The sequence below is a fragment of the Culicoides brevitarsis genome, chromosome 2, assembly GCF_036172545.1.
Source record: "Culicoides brevitarsis isolate CSIRO-B50_1 chromosome 2, AGI_CSIRO_Cbre_v1, whole genome shotgun sequence".
Classification (NCBI taxonomy): Eukaryota; Metazoa; Arthropoda; class Insecta; order Diptera; family Ceratopogonidae; genus Culicoides; species Culicoides brevitarsis.
The window spans coordinates 1,229,452-1,243,947 of NC_087086.1; the positions used below are offsets into that span (position 1 = coordinate 1,229,452).

Sequence of the window (14,496 nt, forward strand, 5' to 3'; positions counted from 1 at the left end):
TAAAAAAATTTTTTAAATTTTTTAGACCGAAAATGAATAAAATTAATTAAATTTAAAAAAAATAATTTCATAAAAATTAAAAACTTTAAAAAAAAGTTAAAATTTAAATTCAACTTTAAAAAAAATATACATTCTTCATAAAAATTCAAAATTTTAAAGTTCTGCAAAAATAATCAAATAAAATGAAATTTTTGCTAATTCAAGTTCATTTTCTTTGTAATTGTAGACATTGCATTGTCAGCCTTGCCGATGTCAAGAAATCGCCCAACCGAGAATTACAATTACTCGAAAACTACCTAACTGACAAGCGACTCGTTACTGCGTAAAAAAATTTAAATTTTATGTTAATTTTTTGATCATTTTAAAGTTGTAACACAAATGATCTCTTATAAATAAAAAAAAAAACGAATGAATAAAATTTATTGTATACGGGCAATGTGTGTCTAAATGTTTGTAATAAAAATAATTTTTGACCATAATAATAATAAGTGGTTAGGTAGCACATAATTTTAACAGTATTTACATATGTTTTGTAAAATAATTTGCATAATAAAAAGTCATAAACAAGTGAGTGTACAAAAGTGACGTCGCTTCGGTTCGTTTGCATGAATAAGAAAGCAAAATGGGAAAAAAGGTTAAAAAGGGTTATAAAATTGAATATTTCAGTAATTATGTGTAATGAAATGTTCAGTTTTTTGATAAAATTTCGTGTCATTTGGGGCCCGATGAAAAATTATTCACGTCACTTTTTCTGCCGAATGTCTTGCGATGCGCAACTAACTCGATAACCAACGAGAAAATTTATTCCTCCTCGCCTTCTTTATTATTATAATCATAATAAATTGCCATCGATACGTCTTCTGCTGGCTAATAAATTGTTTTTGAACGCACACAAGCAACATAGAGCAATCAAATATGCTGTTATATGCCTTTCAAAAAAGATGTTTATTATTATTATTATCCATCGCTTGACTCGATGCGATGCTCTATGCGGTCTGTCGGATGGTGTTGTGTATTTACATGATTAGCGTCTGTTGCTACAAAGGAAGATTTATGTGCTGATGGTTGCTTCAAGACACTTGAATAATCATATTTATGCACAGCTTGTTGTTTCTTCAGAGCTTGTGTAGAAACAATCAAAGATGATAAATTATCGTTATTTATAACAAGTTTATAATAATCATTTTTTATGTTTTGCAGTTGATGGAGAGTTGACTTGATGGAAAAGGCGCAGGAGAGTATCTCTCATATGGAAAAGATTGATTTTTATCCTCAGTAAGTAATTTTTCTAACAAAATTTGACAGTTTTTGATCAACTTTTTCTCAGCAACTTCAAATTTTCAAAAATTGAAGTAAAAGTATTGAGTAAACTGCATCTAAAAAGAAAAAAAATTGTTATTTTATGAAGTTTTCTTACCTGTCAATAAAATTTTCAAGATTTTATTTTAAATTTTTCATATTTTTTCATGAAACCTTGAGTCTTCATGGTAAAAATTGGATCTGAAAAGAAAAAAAAATGAAAAATATTTCTTGAAAAGTTTATTTAATAAAAAATAATTGAAAAATGTTAATTCAAAAATAATAAAAAAAATTAAATTTAATTAAAAATTATTTTACAAAAATTTGTAATTTTTTTATTTTTTAAATTTTCATTTTTAAATTATTTTTTACTTTTTTTTTTATTACTTTTTTTTTTAATTTTTTTTTATTTTTCATATTTTTTTCATGAAATGAACTTCAAAAACTTCATAAGGTAAATTTACGAGATTTTTTAAAAAATTTTCTAACCTAAAAAATTCTTATTTTTAATTAAAACTTTTATTTTAGTGATGAGGATCGAACAAAAAAAGATCAAAACGTCATAAAACTTTTCCATCTGAATTCCTGATAATTTAAACTCAAAATCCGATTGACATGAACACCTTCCAGTTCAGCAAACAATTCCCGTCACTTTGCTGCCATTTTATTTATTAACGTTGATTGGTGAGCAAAATCACTCGAAGCCATTAATATTAATCAAATAATCGATTTAAAGTCAAGACACAAAGAGAAAAAAAAAGTGCCTCGCTTGTAATAAAGTAATAATAATAAGAATTAAGGCTGTCATGTCATGTTAAATAAACTCGATCGTTTTCGTTTCATGTGGGATTGCGAGCGATTTATCAACTCGTATAAATATCAATTGTGGGTTACTTTTGTGACGCTTTGACAAGTTGCTTCGATATAATTCTCCGATTTCCGAAGTGCGTGGTGAATTGCGTGGCATTAAGATTTGAAATGAGGTGACATGATAATCTGCGTCGTCGTCTCGATCTATGAATTGTCTCATTGGCGTGTGCCATCGTCGACAAAAAGTGACCTTTTGGATCAATTTACGCTTTATTTGTATTAATTACCGATGGTTCATTAACATTTTTTTCTTTTAGACTTGCCGTGAAATTGCAAAGTGAAGTACAAAGAAGGCGAAAGAATGGAATAAACAGGAATCGAGTGTCGTGACACGCGATTAAAAAATTGAATTATTAAATTTTTAAGGTAATATTGAGCAGGAAATTTATTGAAAAGTACACTGAAAATCATTTTTTGGTCGAAAAATCTTAAATTTCACTTAATTTTTGCCTCTCAAGTGCATTTTTGCTTAATTCAAATGCAAATTTTTCTCAAAAATGAAAATTTTGTTTCTGAAAAAATATTTTTAGATAATTTTTAGTTCCTAAAATGACATTTTAAGGTAAGAATTTCAACTTTTCGAATACTTACTTTCCTCAAGACCTTCAATTTCTGTCAAATTATTATGCATCTTTCCATTTGTCGCATTTTTTAATAAAATATTTTCGATGAATATGGATGTTTCCTGCCAAATCGACTGCAAGAACGGTATAAAAGGGCGAAAAGTTGAAAATTTTGATCAGTTTGTTGCCGAACTCCAAAAGTCTATAATAACCTAAAAGTGAAAGTTAATAGTGAAAAGTGAATTTTTGTGAAAATAAATACAAAAAATATTTAAAACCGATGGAAATTGTGCAATTTTACGTCTACATAATAATTTACTTGTAAAAAACTTCAAATGAAGTAAAATTTTGTGATTTAAAAAAAAATAATCAAACTTAAAAAAGCCTTTTTAAAGGGCTTTAACAACCAAAAACTATCGTTAATTATAAAAATCAAGCAAAAAACATTAAAAAATGTCACGAGAAGCAAAGAAACCAAAATTTTACAGTCGAACAACGCCATTGACTCCGGGGGATCAAGTTGTAATAAGCGGAATTTCAGGTCGTTATCCAAATTCTTATAACATTAAAGAGTTCGCACATCGATTGTACAATAAAATCGACTGTATCGATGATGCAGAAACGCGTTGGTTGCATAAAAATGCCGAAATTCCCAAACGGATGGGAAAAATTGATGGTTTGGAGAAGTTTGATGCGAACTTTTTTGGAGTTCATTTCAAGTAAATTAATTTTTTGTTGATTTTTCATCAATTTAAAGTAAAATTCATTAAATTTCTTTACAGACAAGCCCATTGCATGGATCCCCAATGTCGTGTTTTAGTTGAAATGGCTTATCAAGCAGTTCTTGATGCAGGAATTAATCCACAAACGATCCGAGGAAGTCGCACAGGAGTCTTTATGGGTGCTTGTTTTGCTGAATCTGAGAAAACTTGGTTTTATGAGAAGGTATCTGCGGGAGGTTATGGTATTACGGGGTAAAATTTCATGATTTTTTCGATTTTTCGTGATTTTTAACATTTTTTTGTCCCACAGATGTAGTCGTGCTATGTTAGCGAATCGTATTTCATTTACAATGGATTTGGAAGGTCCGAGTTTTTTAACTGATACTGCCTGTTCGAGCAGTATGTATGCATTGGATTGTGCATTTTCAGCCCTCATGAGCGGAGAATGCGACGCAGCTTTGGTTGGCGGAGCGAATTTATTGTTGCATCCTTATGTAACTTTGCAATTTGCTCGTCTTGGGGTTTTAGCTCCTGATGGTTATTGTCGCGCTTTTGACGCCGATGCAAGCGGATATACACGATCTGAGGCTATTTCTGTCATTTTCTTGCAAAAAGCGAAAGATGCAAAACGGGTTTATGGTTCATTACTTTACTCAAAGGCAAATAATGATGGTTATAAGGAAGAGGGAATTACTTATCCAGCGGGAAAAATGCAACAAAAACTTTTGAATGAGTTTTACGATGATTTGGGAGTCGATCCGTCGACTGTAGATTACGTCGAAGCTCATTGCACGGGCACAAAAGCAGGCGATCCCGAAGAATGTGACGCTTTAGACAAAGTTTTCTGTGTTGGAAGGAAAGAACCGTTGCTTGTTGGTTCAGTTAAGTCGAATATGGGACACAGCGAATCAACATCGGGCGTTTGTTCGATCACGAAATGCATTTTAGCGATGGAAACGGAGCTCATTCCGCCAAATATCCATTTTAAACGCATTCGCCCGGGCATTACAGCACTCGAGGAAGGAAGATTAAAGGTTGTCGATGAAGTAACTCCGCTTCCGGGCGATTTAATTGCCGTTAATTCATTCGGTTTTGGAGGCGGAAATGCTCATGCCTTGTTACGAGCAAATCCGAAACGTAAAATAAATCACGGAGCTCCGTTGGATGATCTTCCGCGACTTATTGTATGGTCTGGTAGAACAGAAGATGCAGTTAATACGGTATTAGATGATTTTGAAACGAGACCTTTGGATGCGGAATATTGTGCATTAATTCATAGCACACAATCTTCTTCAGTTCCTGCTTTGGTATGGAAAGGATATGGACTTTATTCGCATAAAGAAGGCGAAAATGCGCTTCGTTTGTCACGTGAAGTGCAATATCATAGCGGATTAAAACGCCCAATTGTCTTTATCTTCTCGGGGATGGGAAGTCAATGGATTGGAATGGGTACAGATCTTATGAGAATCCCAATTTTCCGTAAAGCGATCGATTTGTGTCAAAAAGTACTCGAACCAAAGGGATTGGATGTCATTAAAATCATTACATCGACTGATCCAAGCACTTTTGATAACATTTTACATTCGTTTGTGGGAATTGCCGCCATTCAAATTGGGCTTGTTGACATCCTGAATGCTTTGAACATCGTTCCTGATTATATTATTGGTCACAGTGTTGGAGAATTGGGATGCGGATATGCTGATGGATGTTTTACGGGTATTAAATTTTTTATCTTCATTCAAGATTTTTTTTATAAATTTTTAAATTTTAGCTGAACAAATGATTTTGAGTGCTTATTCTCGCGGTATGGCAAGTATCGAGTCGAATGTTATTCATGGAACAATGGCAGCAGTTGCTTTGGGTTATAAAAAAATCGTTAAAATGCTTCCGCCGGGCATTGAAGTTGCTTGTCACAACAGTTCGACATCTTGTACACTTTCGGGACCCACAGATTTGATCGTAAATTACGTGAAACAACTCACAGATCAGAAAATCTTCGCTCGTACAGTTCAAACATCGAATATTCCGTATCACAGCAGTTACATAAAGGAAATGGGACCAAAATTACTTGCTCGCTTAAACGAAGTTATTCCAAATCCGAAGAAACGTTCGGCGAAATGGTTAAGTAGCAGTGTTCCAAAATCACAATGGGACAAAGTAGAAAGTCAATATTGTTCGGCGGAATATCACACGAACAATTTGTTGAGTCACGTGTTGTTTGAAGAAACTTCAGCACTTTTGCCAAGTAATGCATTGACCATTGAAATTGCTCCGCACGGATTGATGCAAGCGATTTTGAAGAGATCGATGCCAACGGGAGTTCATGTCGGCTTAACGCAACGAGGAAGTGAAGAAAATACGAAATATTTCATAAATGCTCTTGGAAAATTGTTTATAAATGGCATCGACTTACCTTTGGAGAAGTTATATCCAGCAATTGAATATCCAGTTTCGAGAGGAACGCCCATGATTTCGCATTTGATCAAATGGGATCATTCGGAAGATTGGTTTGTGACGAGATATGATACTGTGAAACGTCATATTAGCGGAGAAAAGGTGTTTAGAGTCTCGTTACAGGATCAGGATTATTTTTATATCTCAGGACATTGCATTGATTCGAGAGTTTTGTTCCCTGCAACAGCGTATTTGTTCTTAGGTAAGTTTTTGAATCTGAAAAAAAAATGATTTTTTTAAATTTGTCGAAATATGAATTTTAAAAGCGACAAGGTACAAAAAAAAATTAAAATTATGAAATAATAAAAAAAAATAAATTTAATTTCAAGCGTATGTTGAAAAAAATTACTTCAATTAATTAATTTAATTAAAATTTTGAAAATTTATTTTATTTTATTTTAATTTTTTAAAAATTATAATTTAAAAATATTTAAATATTTATTTTAATTTTTTTTTCAAAATAATTTATTTTTACAAATTTTTGGATATAAACTTGTTTTAAAATTAATTCACAATTTTTTTTCAATTTTTTTTTAATTTTAATTTTTAGATTTAATTTTTTTAAATTTGAAAATTTTTGAAATTTGTAAATTTTTCTCAAGATATTGTCAAAGCTATAAATTTTGAACGATGTAAATTTTTTTTTAATTTATAAATATTCAAAATCATTTTTTGAAATTTAATTCCAAGAGAATGTTACAAAAATTTAAATTAATTTAAAAATTGAATTAATTATTTTTTAAAAAATTAAAATTTTAAGTTTTTTTGATAAAATTTTAAATATTTTTATTTTTTTTTTTCAAAAAATTTTTTTTTACATTTTTTATAAATTTTTAGACATAAACTTTTCTTGAAGTTAATTTGCAGTTCAAAAATTTGATTTTTTTTTAATATTTTGAGTTAAATTTTTACATATTTTCTTACATTTTCTCTTTCAGTTTGGGACACTTTAGCAATGATGACAAAACGTTGGTATGTCGAAGTCGAAGTTGAATTCAGCGACGTGAAATTCCTTCGTGCTACAAATATGTCAAACGACGATATTGACTTTATCGTAATGATTCAACATGGCACAGGTCGTTTCGAAATTGCCGAAGGAAAAACTGCTCTCGTCACGGGTTACATTCGCGAAGTAAATAATCCAAAATTGGCTGAAATTGAACCCGAAATTGATTCGACTTATCCCGTTATGCCAACAAGAGACTTTTACAAAGAACTCCGTTTACGAGGATATCATTACAAAGATCTCTTTAGACAAGTAATTGAGGCACGAGGCGATGGATCTGGCGGAAAAGTGAAATGGGAAGATAATTGGGTTGCTTTCATGGATTGTTTGTTGCAAATTAGTATCGTTGGAAAGGATTCGCGTGCTTTGATGTTGCCAACGGGAATCGAAAGGATGACAATTAGCAACAAAATTCACAATCAAATGTTGAAGGAAATGGATTTGGAGAATGCTGTGTTCGAAATTCAAAGTTCAAAGAGTTTGAACATTGTTCGAAGCGGCGGCGTTGAAATTAAAGGAATTCAAGTCATGCCTGTTTCGAGAAGACGACCTCCGGGAGATCCAGTTTTAGAGAGATATGTCTTCATGCCTCACTTACCAAGCCCAAAATTGACAAAAGAAAATGCCATGAGAGTAATTGTTCAACTTGGGTTAGAAAATTCTCAAATGACAACCGTTGTGAAGGCTGTCGAAGTCGATGGCGGTGAAAATTTCAATCCCGTAATTGATGAAATGTTCTTCGCATTGGGAGATTTGCCTCTAATGACGCCAGATTTGACATTCTTAACATCTCGAACACCCGAAATTAACAACATCAAAATCGAAAATGCTGAAATTTCGTCGCAATCAGGTTTAATGTTCGCAATTGTCACAAATCTCTTACGAAACGAAGAAAAACTGAATGTCATCAAGAAAAGTTTGTCTGAAAAAGGTTTCATTTTGTGTCGTGAAACGTCTCGTGTTCAAATTTCTGACTTACCAAAGTTCAAGGAATTCCAAATTTTATCCGTTATTCCTTTGGATGATCAAACGTACGTTTTATTGCAAGTCAAACCAAAAGTAGCTGAAAGTCAAGCGTCAATTGTAAAAGTTTCAAGTCAAGATACCGAATATTTGTGGGTAGGGGAATTACAAAATCTTATGAGCAAAAACAAGGCTGTGATAGTTGTAAGTGAAGAATCGCATTCAGGAGTTATTGGATTAGTGAATTGCATTCGGAAAGAACCAAAAGGACAGAATGTGAGTTGTGTCTTTGTTGATGATCCAACCGCTTCGAAGTTCGATGTTGACAATCCAATGTACAAAAATCAACTGCAATTGGGATTAGCTATTAATGTTTTCAAAGATGTAAGTTTTATTATTTTTTTTATTTAAAAAAATTCTTTAAAAATTAAATTAAAATAAAAAAAAAAAAATTTAAAAATACGATTTTTATTCAAAAATTAATAAAAAAAAAATCGAAAAATAAAAAAATTAAAATTTAAAAATTAAAAAAAAAATTGTTATTAAAAAATTAATTAAAAAAATTTCAAAAATATAAAAAATTAAAAACAATTTAAATAAATTCAAAACAAAAGAAAAATTTATGAAATTAAAAAAAAATTATAAAGTCGATTAAAAAAAAATAAATTAAAAAAAAAATTTTATAAAAAAAAAAAAAAAAAAAAAAATATATAAAAAATTTTCTAAAAAATTTTAAATTCAAACTTTCATAAAGAAATAAGATAATTTCAAAAAAAAATTAAATTTGAACTTCGAAATAATTTTTATACCTTTTCTTTATTAATTTTCAGGGACAATGGGGAAGTTATCGCCATCTCCAACTCATAACAGAACGTCAAACCATCCAACGACGTGATCATTGTTACGCAAATACTCTCACAAAAGCTGATATCTCTTCCCTCAGTTGGTTAACAGGACCTTACAACTACACTCGTCCCAAAAACGAGCTTGCTCGTGTTCGTTACGCTTCCCTCAATTTCCGCGACGTCATGTTAGCTTCAGGAAAACTCAATGCAGAAGTACTCGATTCAGGTCGTTTGGATCAAGAATGCGTTTTGGGCTTCGAATATTCAGGAATTGCTGAATCAGGACGTCGTATCATGGGAATGGTAATTTCCGGAGCAATGGCAACGTATGTCGAAACTGACGATACTCTCACATGGGAAGCTCCTTCGCATTGGACTCTCGAACAAGCAGCTACAATTCCCGTCGTTTACGGAACAGTTTATTCGGCATTCTTCATAACGGCAAAAATCCAAAAAGGAAAGAAAATTTTGATTCATGCGGGAACAGGAGGAGTTGGTTTGGCGGCAATAAGAGTTGCTTTAGCATACGGATTGGATGTTTTCACAACAGTTTCAACGGAAGAGAAGAAACGATATTTGCTCGAAACTTATCCTCAGTTGAAGGAAAATCAAATCGGAAATTCGAGAAATACATCTTTTGAGGATATGATAATGACAATAACAAAAGGAAGAGGAGTTGACTTTGTTTTGAATTCATTATCTGAAGATAAATTACAAGCGTCAATTAGATGTTTAGGAAAAGGAGGCAAATTTTTGGAAATTGGCAAGTTTGATATGGCAAACGACTCGAAAATTGGTCTTGGCAACTTTTTGAAGGAAATTTCTTTCCATGCTGTGCTTGTTGATAATCTTTTCAGAGCTGATTTGGAACAAAAACGGGTAAATTTTGCTTAAATTTCATTTTTTCATGTTTTATAAAACTTAACACTATAAAGTAAAAAATAAAAAAAAAAAAAAAAAAAAAATAAAATAAACCAAAAAAAAAAAAAAAAATAATTATTTTGACCTTTTTTCGTAATTTGATTAACAATTTTTTTTTTATTTTTTTAAATATTTTTAAAAAATTTTTTTTTTTTATTATTTTTTTTAATTTTTTTTTTTTTTAAATTTTTTTTTTTATTTTTTTTATATTTTTTTAATTATTTTTTTTATTTTTTAATTTTTTTTTTAAATTTTTTTTTTTTTTTTTCTATTTTTTTTTTCTTTCAGTATTTGTACGAAATTGTCAACGCAGACATTCGCAATGGAATTGTTCAACCCTTGAAAACTACAATTTTCGATGCAAATGACGTTGAACAAGCATTCCGTTACTTGGCAAGCGGAAAACACATGGGAAAAGTACTTTTGAAGGTTCGTGAAAAGGATGACGACTTAACAACACTTCCCATAACTGTCACTCCTCGCGCATATTTCGATCCAAAACTCACTTACATCATTTGCGGCGGTTTAGGAGGCTTCGGATTAGAATTAGCTGATTGGCTTGTGATTCGAGGCGCGCGAAAACTCATGTTAAGCTCATCACGAGGCATCACAAAACCTTATCAATCATATCGCATTCGAATTTGGGAGTCATATGGCGTAAAAGTTGGAATTTCAACTGCTGATATTACAACTCGCGAAGGTTGCGAACAACTTATGATGGAATCTATCAAAATAGGGCATGTTGGAGGTATTTTCAATCTTGCTGTTCAACTAAGAGACAGCATCTTCGAGAATCAAGATGTAACAAAATTCAAAGAATGCATGGCGCCAAAAGCTGTCGCAACGAAATTCTTGGATGAAGTTTCACGTAAAATGTGTCCTCGAATCCATCAATTTGTAATTTTCTCATCTGTTTCATGCGGGCGTGGCAATGCGGGACAATCCAATTACGGGATGGCGAATTCTGTGATGGAACGAATCATCGAGAAGCGTCACGAAAACGGTTTGTGTGCAAAAGCAGTTCAATGGGGTGCTGTTGGCGAAGTTGGTTTAGTTGCTGACATGCAAGAAGATAAATTAGATATGGAAATTGGAGGAACGTTACAACAACGTATCTCCTCATGCTTGCAGGAACTTGATCCGTTGTTAACTGACGAATATCCGATCGTTGCGAGTATGGTAGTTGCTGAGAAACGACACAAAGGAGGCGCTGAAGCGACAGTTATTGATGCTGTGATGAACATTATGGCAATTCGCGACATAAAAACGGTATCTCTTGATACAACGTTATCCGATTTGGGCATGGATTCGTTGATGGCAGTCGAAATTAAACAAACACTCGAACGCGAATACGAAATAATGTTGACTCCGCAAGATTTGCGTTCGATGACGTTCCAACGATTACATGAATTGGCAGCGGCGCGAAAAGATCAAGAAATGTCTGAAGAAATTTTGGTTAAGGAAACTGTAGTTGACATGAGAATTGCGGGAGGTCAAGCAATTCTCTTGAGAAATTATGGCGACGAAGAAACTGCTTACGAGAGAATGTTGCGACTTCATTCGAAGGATGAGAATAATAATTATCACACAGCTGCGATCATCGTACCGGGCGTTGAAGGCGTTTGTGGAACAGCATATCGCACATTAGCGTCTCAATTAAACGCATCAACGTTCATCTTGCAACTCATGGATACAGCTGAGATGACAAATTTGGCAGAAATCACAGAAACTGTCTTCAATGATGTTTATCAAGTGTTCCAAAATGTCGAAAACTTCTATTTAATCGGATATTCCTTTGGAGCTCTTTTAACTCTTGAACTTGCTCGAATGCTCGAAGAACGCGGAAAACCAGGACATGTTTTGATCATCGACGGATCTCCTGCTTTCCTCAAACAAATGGTTATTGACTCGACAGCAAAGGGACAAACTGATGCCGATGTCGAAGATACTATCATTCGCATTGCCGTAATGACTTTATTCCCTGACGATCACTCAGAAACGATTAAAACGATTCTCGCACTTCCAACTTGGGATGAACGTGTTGATAAACTCACGGAATTGGCAAAACCGTATCATTCATACTCCGACGAATATGCGAAATTAATGGCAAATGCTCTTTTCACGCGAGTTAAAATCGCTTTGCATAACGACGTTACGAAGATAAAACCAATTCGATCGGGAATAACTCTCGTACGCCCAACAGAAATGTCTGTAATTGACATCGAAGAAGATTATGGACTTGCTGCGTATACAGAAGGCAAGTTTAACATGAAATTCTTGGAAGGAAATCACAGTACAGTGATCGATAATCCAAAAATGGCGGTTATTATCAACGAATCTGATCCCGCAGCAACTTCCGATAAGGATTTCGTCAAGTCTGTTTTGCTTGAATTGAATGAAGGTTAAATAAATTTAGGTTTTAAACGAATTAGGAGGGAAGGGCAGAAAAAAATAATAAACAAAAAATCATAAATTCAAAAAAAAAAAATTTTTTTTTGCACCAAACCCAAGCGTAATTGTAACAAAAAACGAGACCAAAAGAAGAGACAACATGCTTCTGGCACATATTATTGTTTTAAATGAATTGAACGTTAATCACGGTGAGTTATGTGACATCTTTATGTGCTGCTGCTGTCAAGTTCAAATGTGTATGTTGCTGTGTTTGAGCAACCAAGTTACCTCCTCACACACATACATTCACGAGACATGAGCTTGTTTAGTTTCGATTTATTTGCATGACTGAGTGAAATGTACACTAACGTGAAATATGCTTCAAAGAACTTAAATTTTTTAAGGTTAAATTTATGAAAGTGTATTTTCGAAAAATTTAAAAATTTGAAAATCTGTTTTTTCGAAAATTCATAAAAAAATTTTTCTTTCTATTTTAAATTTTTTTGAAATATTAAAAATTTATTCAAATATCAAAAAATTTTCTTATTCTTTAAAAAAAATAAAAAAATTTTTATTATATTTTCAAAAATTTTTTTTTGAATTTCGAATTTAAAGAATTTTCGAAAAAAAAAAATTTTTTAAATAATTTTGAAAAAAAATTTTTAAGAAATATTTTGAAAAGATTTAAAAAAATAAAATTTTCGATATTTGAAAAATTTCATTTTCGAATTTTTTTTTTTTTATCTACTTTAATTTTTTTTTTAAAAAAAAAATAAAAATATTTCGAAATTGTTTGAACAAATATTTGAATTTTTTAAAAATTCGAAGATTTTAAAAATTTTTTTAAAAATTTTAAGTATTTTTTAAAATTATCTTTTTTCAAAAAAAAAACTGAAATTCTCAAAATTTCGAAATTAAAAATATTTCGAAAATATGTTCGAATATTAAAAAATTTTCGAAAACCTTAAATTTTTTTTTTTCGAAAATCTTAAAAAAAAATTAATTTTTATTTTAATAAAAAAATCAAAAAAAAATAAGTATAAAATATTTTATAAAAATATATAAATATACTTCAATATTTTTTTTAAATTTTCGAATATCGATTTTCGAAAAAAAAATTTTTTCTTTAAATAATTTTTTAACATTTTTTTTTTCGTAAATTTTAGATCCGACAGACCTCAAAACATCATTTTCTCATCATCGAACGCTCTTTTCACTGAAAAAGAGACACATCTACTGCACGTTTTGTAAATATATATTTTTACTTGTAAAATAATGGATCATAGATAGTAGAAAATATTTCCAGCAAAGATTCATTGCATTCTCTAAACAGTAAATCACATCGTGCATGTTGTTGTCCCATTTGTTCGGCATACAAGTATTCGTTGTCACTGTGTTTGGACAGCGTGTCAGGAGATGATGATGGACTGTTGTCGTCGTCGTCGTTCATTGGGAATGGCGCACACATGAAAGAAGAAAATTGATGATAGACAGGTAGGGAAATTGGAAAATATTTGTTTGTTACTCACGTGAAGAGGATGTGAAGGATTTCCCCGAGAATGCCCGACTTGTAATTGAATGAGACATGCGCTGCTTCACAAATTGCTCGTAAAATGCACTCTTTACCGCCGAGATTTTTTCTAAAAGTATCTGACGTTAACTGGTTTCAAAAAGTGACAGAAAAAATAACTTACTCTTTGCTCATTTTTTCCAACATTTCGTAAAAAATCCATCGTGTCATGCTCGAAGCTTTTTCTTCGCCTTGAATGGCTTCATTTTGAGGAATTTCGAATTTTTCCTCATTTTCTTCTTCAGAGATGGGTCCTTCTTCAATAACTTCTGCTGTCTCGTTATATCTTTCGACATTTCGTTTCTTTCGATTTCCAAAGAATCCCAATCCAGGCCAATATGCGGGTTTCAAGTTGTCAATTTGAACTGCTCCGTTGTTCGTATTTGCCAAATAATATTGCGCTTTTAAGACGATGCCCCATACGACAGATTCGTATCCAACTTGTGACGGGATCCCAATTCCCCAAATGAGTTGATGACGTGTTGGCGCCGTTGGAGGGAAAATAAACAAAGGAACGAGTGACATTCTGCCCGTTTCTTTGTCTTCACAGGATACGAAATTGCCGAAGGATATGAGGATCGTTGCAAGAGAAATGAATCGCCACATCATTAATCTTCCTAAAAATGCTCTTGTTCTATCAAAAACGAGAATTAATCAACAACTGACTAAAAACAATTCATTCCGGGAATCAAAACCGACACACATAACAGAACAGAAGTGTGATAATTAACACGTACATTCGATCATTTCGAAGAAATCTATTCTCGAGTAGACTCGATCTTCGAGGAGAAATTCTTCTATGAAAGGTAACTTGAGATCGTCAATCAATCACGCACTCTCGAAAGTATCTTTGGGATATCATTCTCTCTCGGCGTCAATTTATCAATTCACC

At 32.1% G+C, this 14,496-nt stretch overlaps 2 protein-coding genes across 2 annotated transcripts; one reads left to right on the plus strand and one right to left on the minus strand.

Annotated features, from left to right (window-relative positions):
- The first annotated feature begins 3,185 nt into the window (after nt 1–3,185).
- LOC134832532 (fatty acid synthase-like) lies at nt 3,186–12,049 on the plus strand. Its single transcript, XM_063846594.1, has 7 exons — nt 3,186–3,451; nt 3,515–3,706; nt 3,765–5,170; nt 5,226–6,110; nt 6,847–8,261; nt 8,708–9,601; nt 9,932–12,049. The coding sequence occupies exons 1-7, from the start codon at nt 3,186–3,188 to the stop codon at nt 12,047–12,049; spliced, it is 7,176 nt and encodes a 2,391-aa protein (XP_063702664.1).
- A 1,246-nt stretch (nt 12,050–13,295) lies between these two features.
- On the minus strand, nt 13,296–14,129 carry LOC134832534 (uncharacterized). The gene is made up of 3 exons (XM_063846595.1): nt 13,729–14,129; nt 13,564–13,674; nt 13,296–13,461 (listed from the first exon to the last, which is right to left on the minus strand). The coding sequence occupies exons 1-3, from the start codon at nt 14,127–14,129 to the stop codon at nt 13,296–13,298; spliced, it is 678 nt and encodes a 225-aa protein (XP_063702665.1).
- Between the last annotated feature and the right edge of the window lie 367 nt (nt 14,130–14,496).

Coding starts and splice junctions, on each gene's coding strand:
- LOC134832534 (XM_063846595.1), bottom strand. CDS start 14,129: ATGTCACTCGTTCCTTTGTTTATTTTCCCTCCAACGGCGCCAACACGT. Junction 13,675..13,728: donor TTGGAAAAAATGAGCAAAGA/GTAAGTTATTTT, acceptor AGATACTTTTAG/AAAAAATCTCGGCGGTAAAG. Junction 13,462..13,563: donor ATCCTTCACATCCTCTTCAC/GTGAGTAACAAA, acceptor CGACGACAACAG/TCCATCATCATCTCCTGACA.
- LOC134832532 (XM_063846594.1), top strand. CDS start 3,186: ATGTCACGAGAAGCAAAGAAACCAAAATTTTACAGTCGAACAACGCCA. Junction 3,707..3,764: donor GGAGGTTATGGTATTACGGG/GTAAAATTTCAT, acceptor TTTGTCCCACAG/ATGTAGTCGTGCTATGTTAG. Junction 5,171..5,225: donor TGCTGATGGATGTTTTACGG/GTATTAAATTTT, acceptor TTTAAATTTTAG/CTGAACAAATGATTTTGAGT.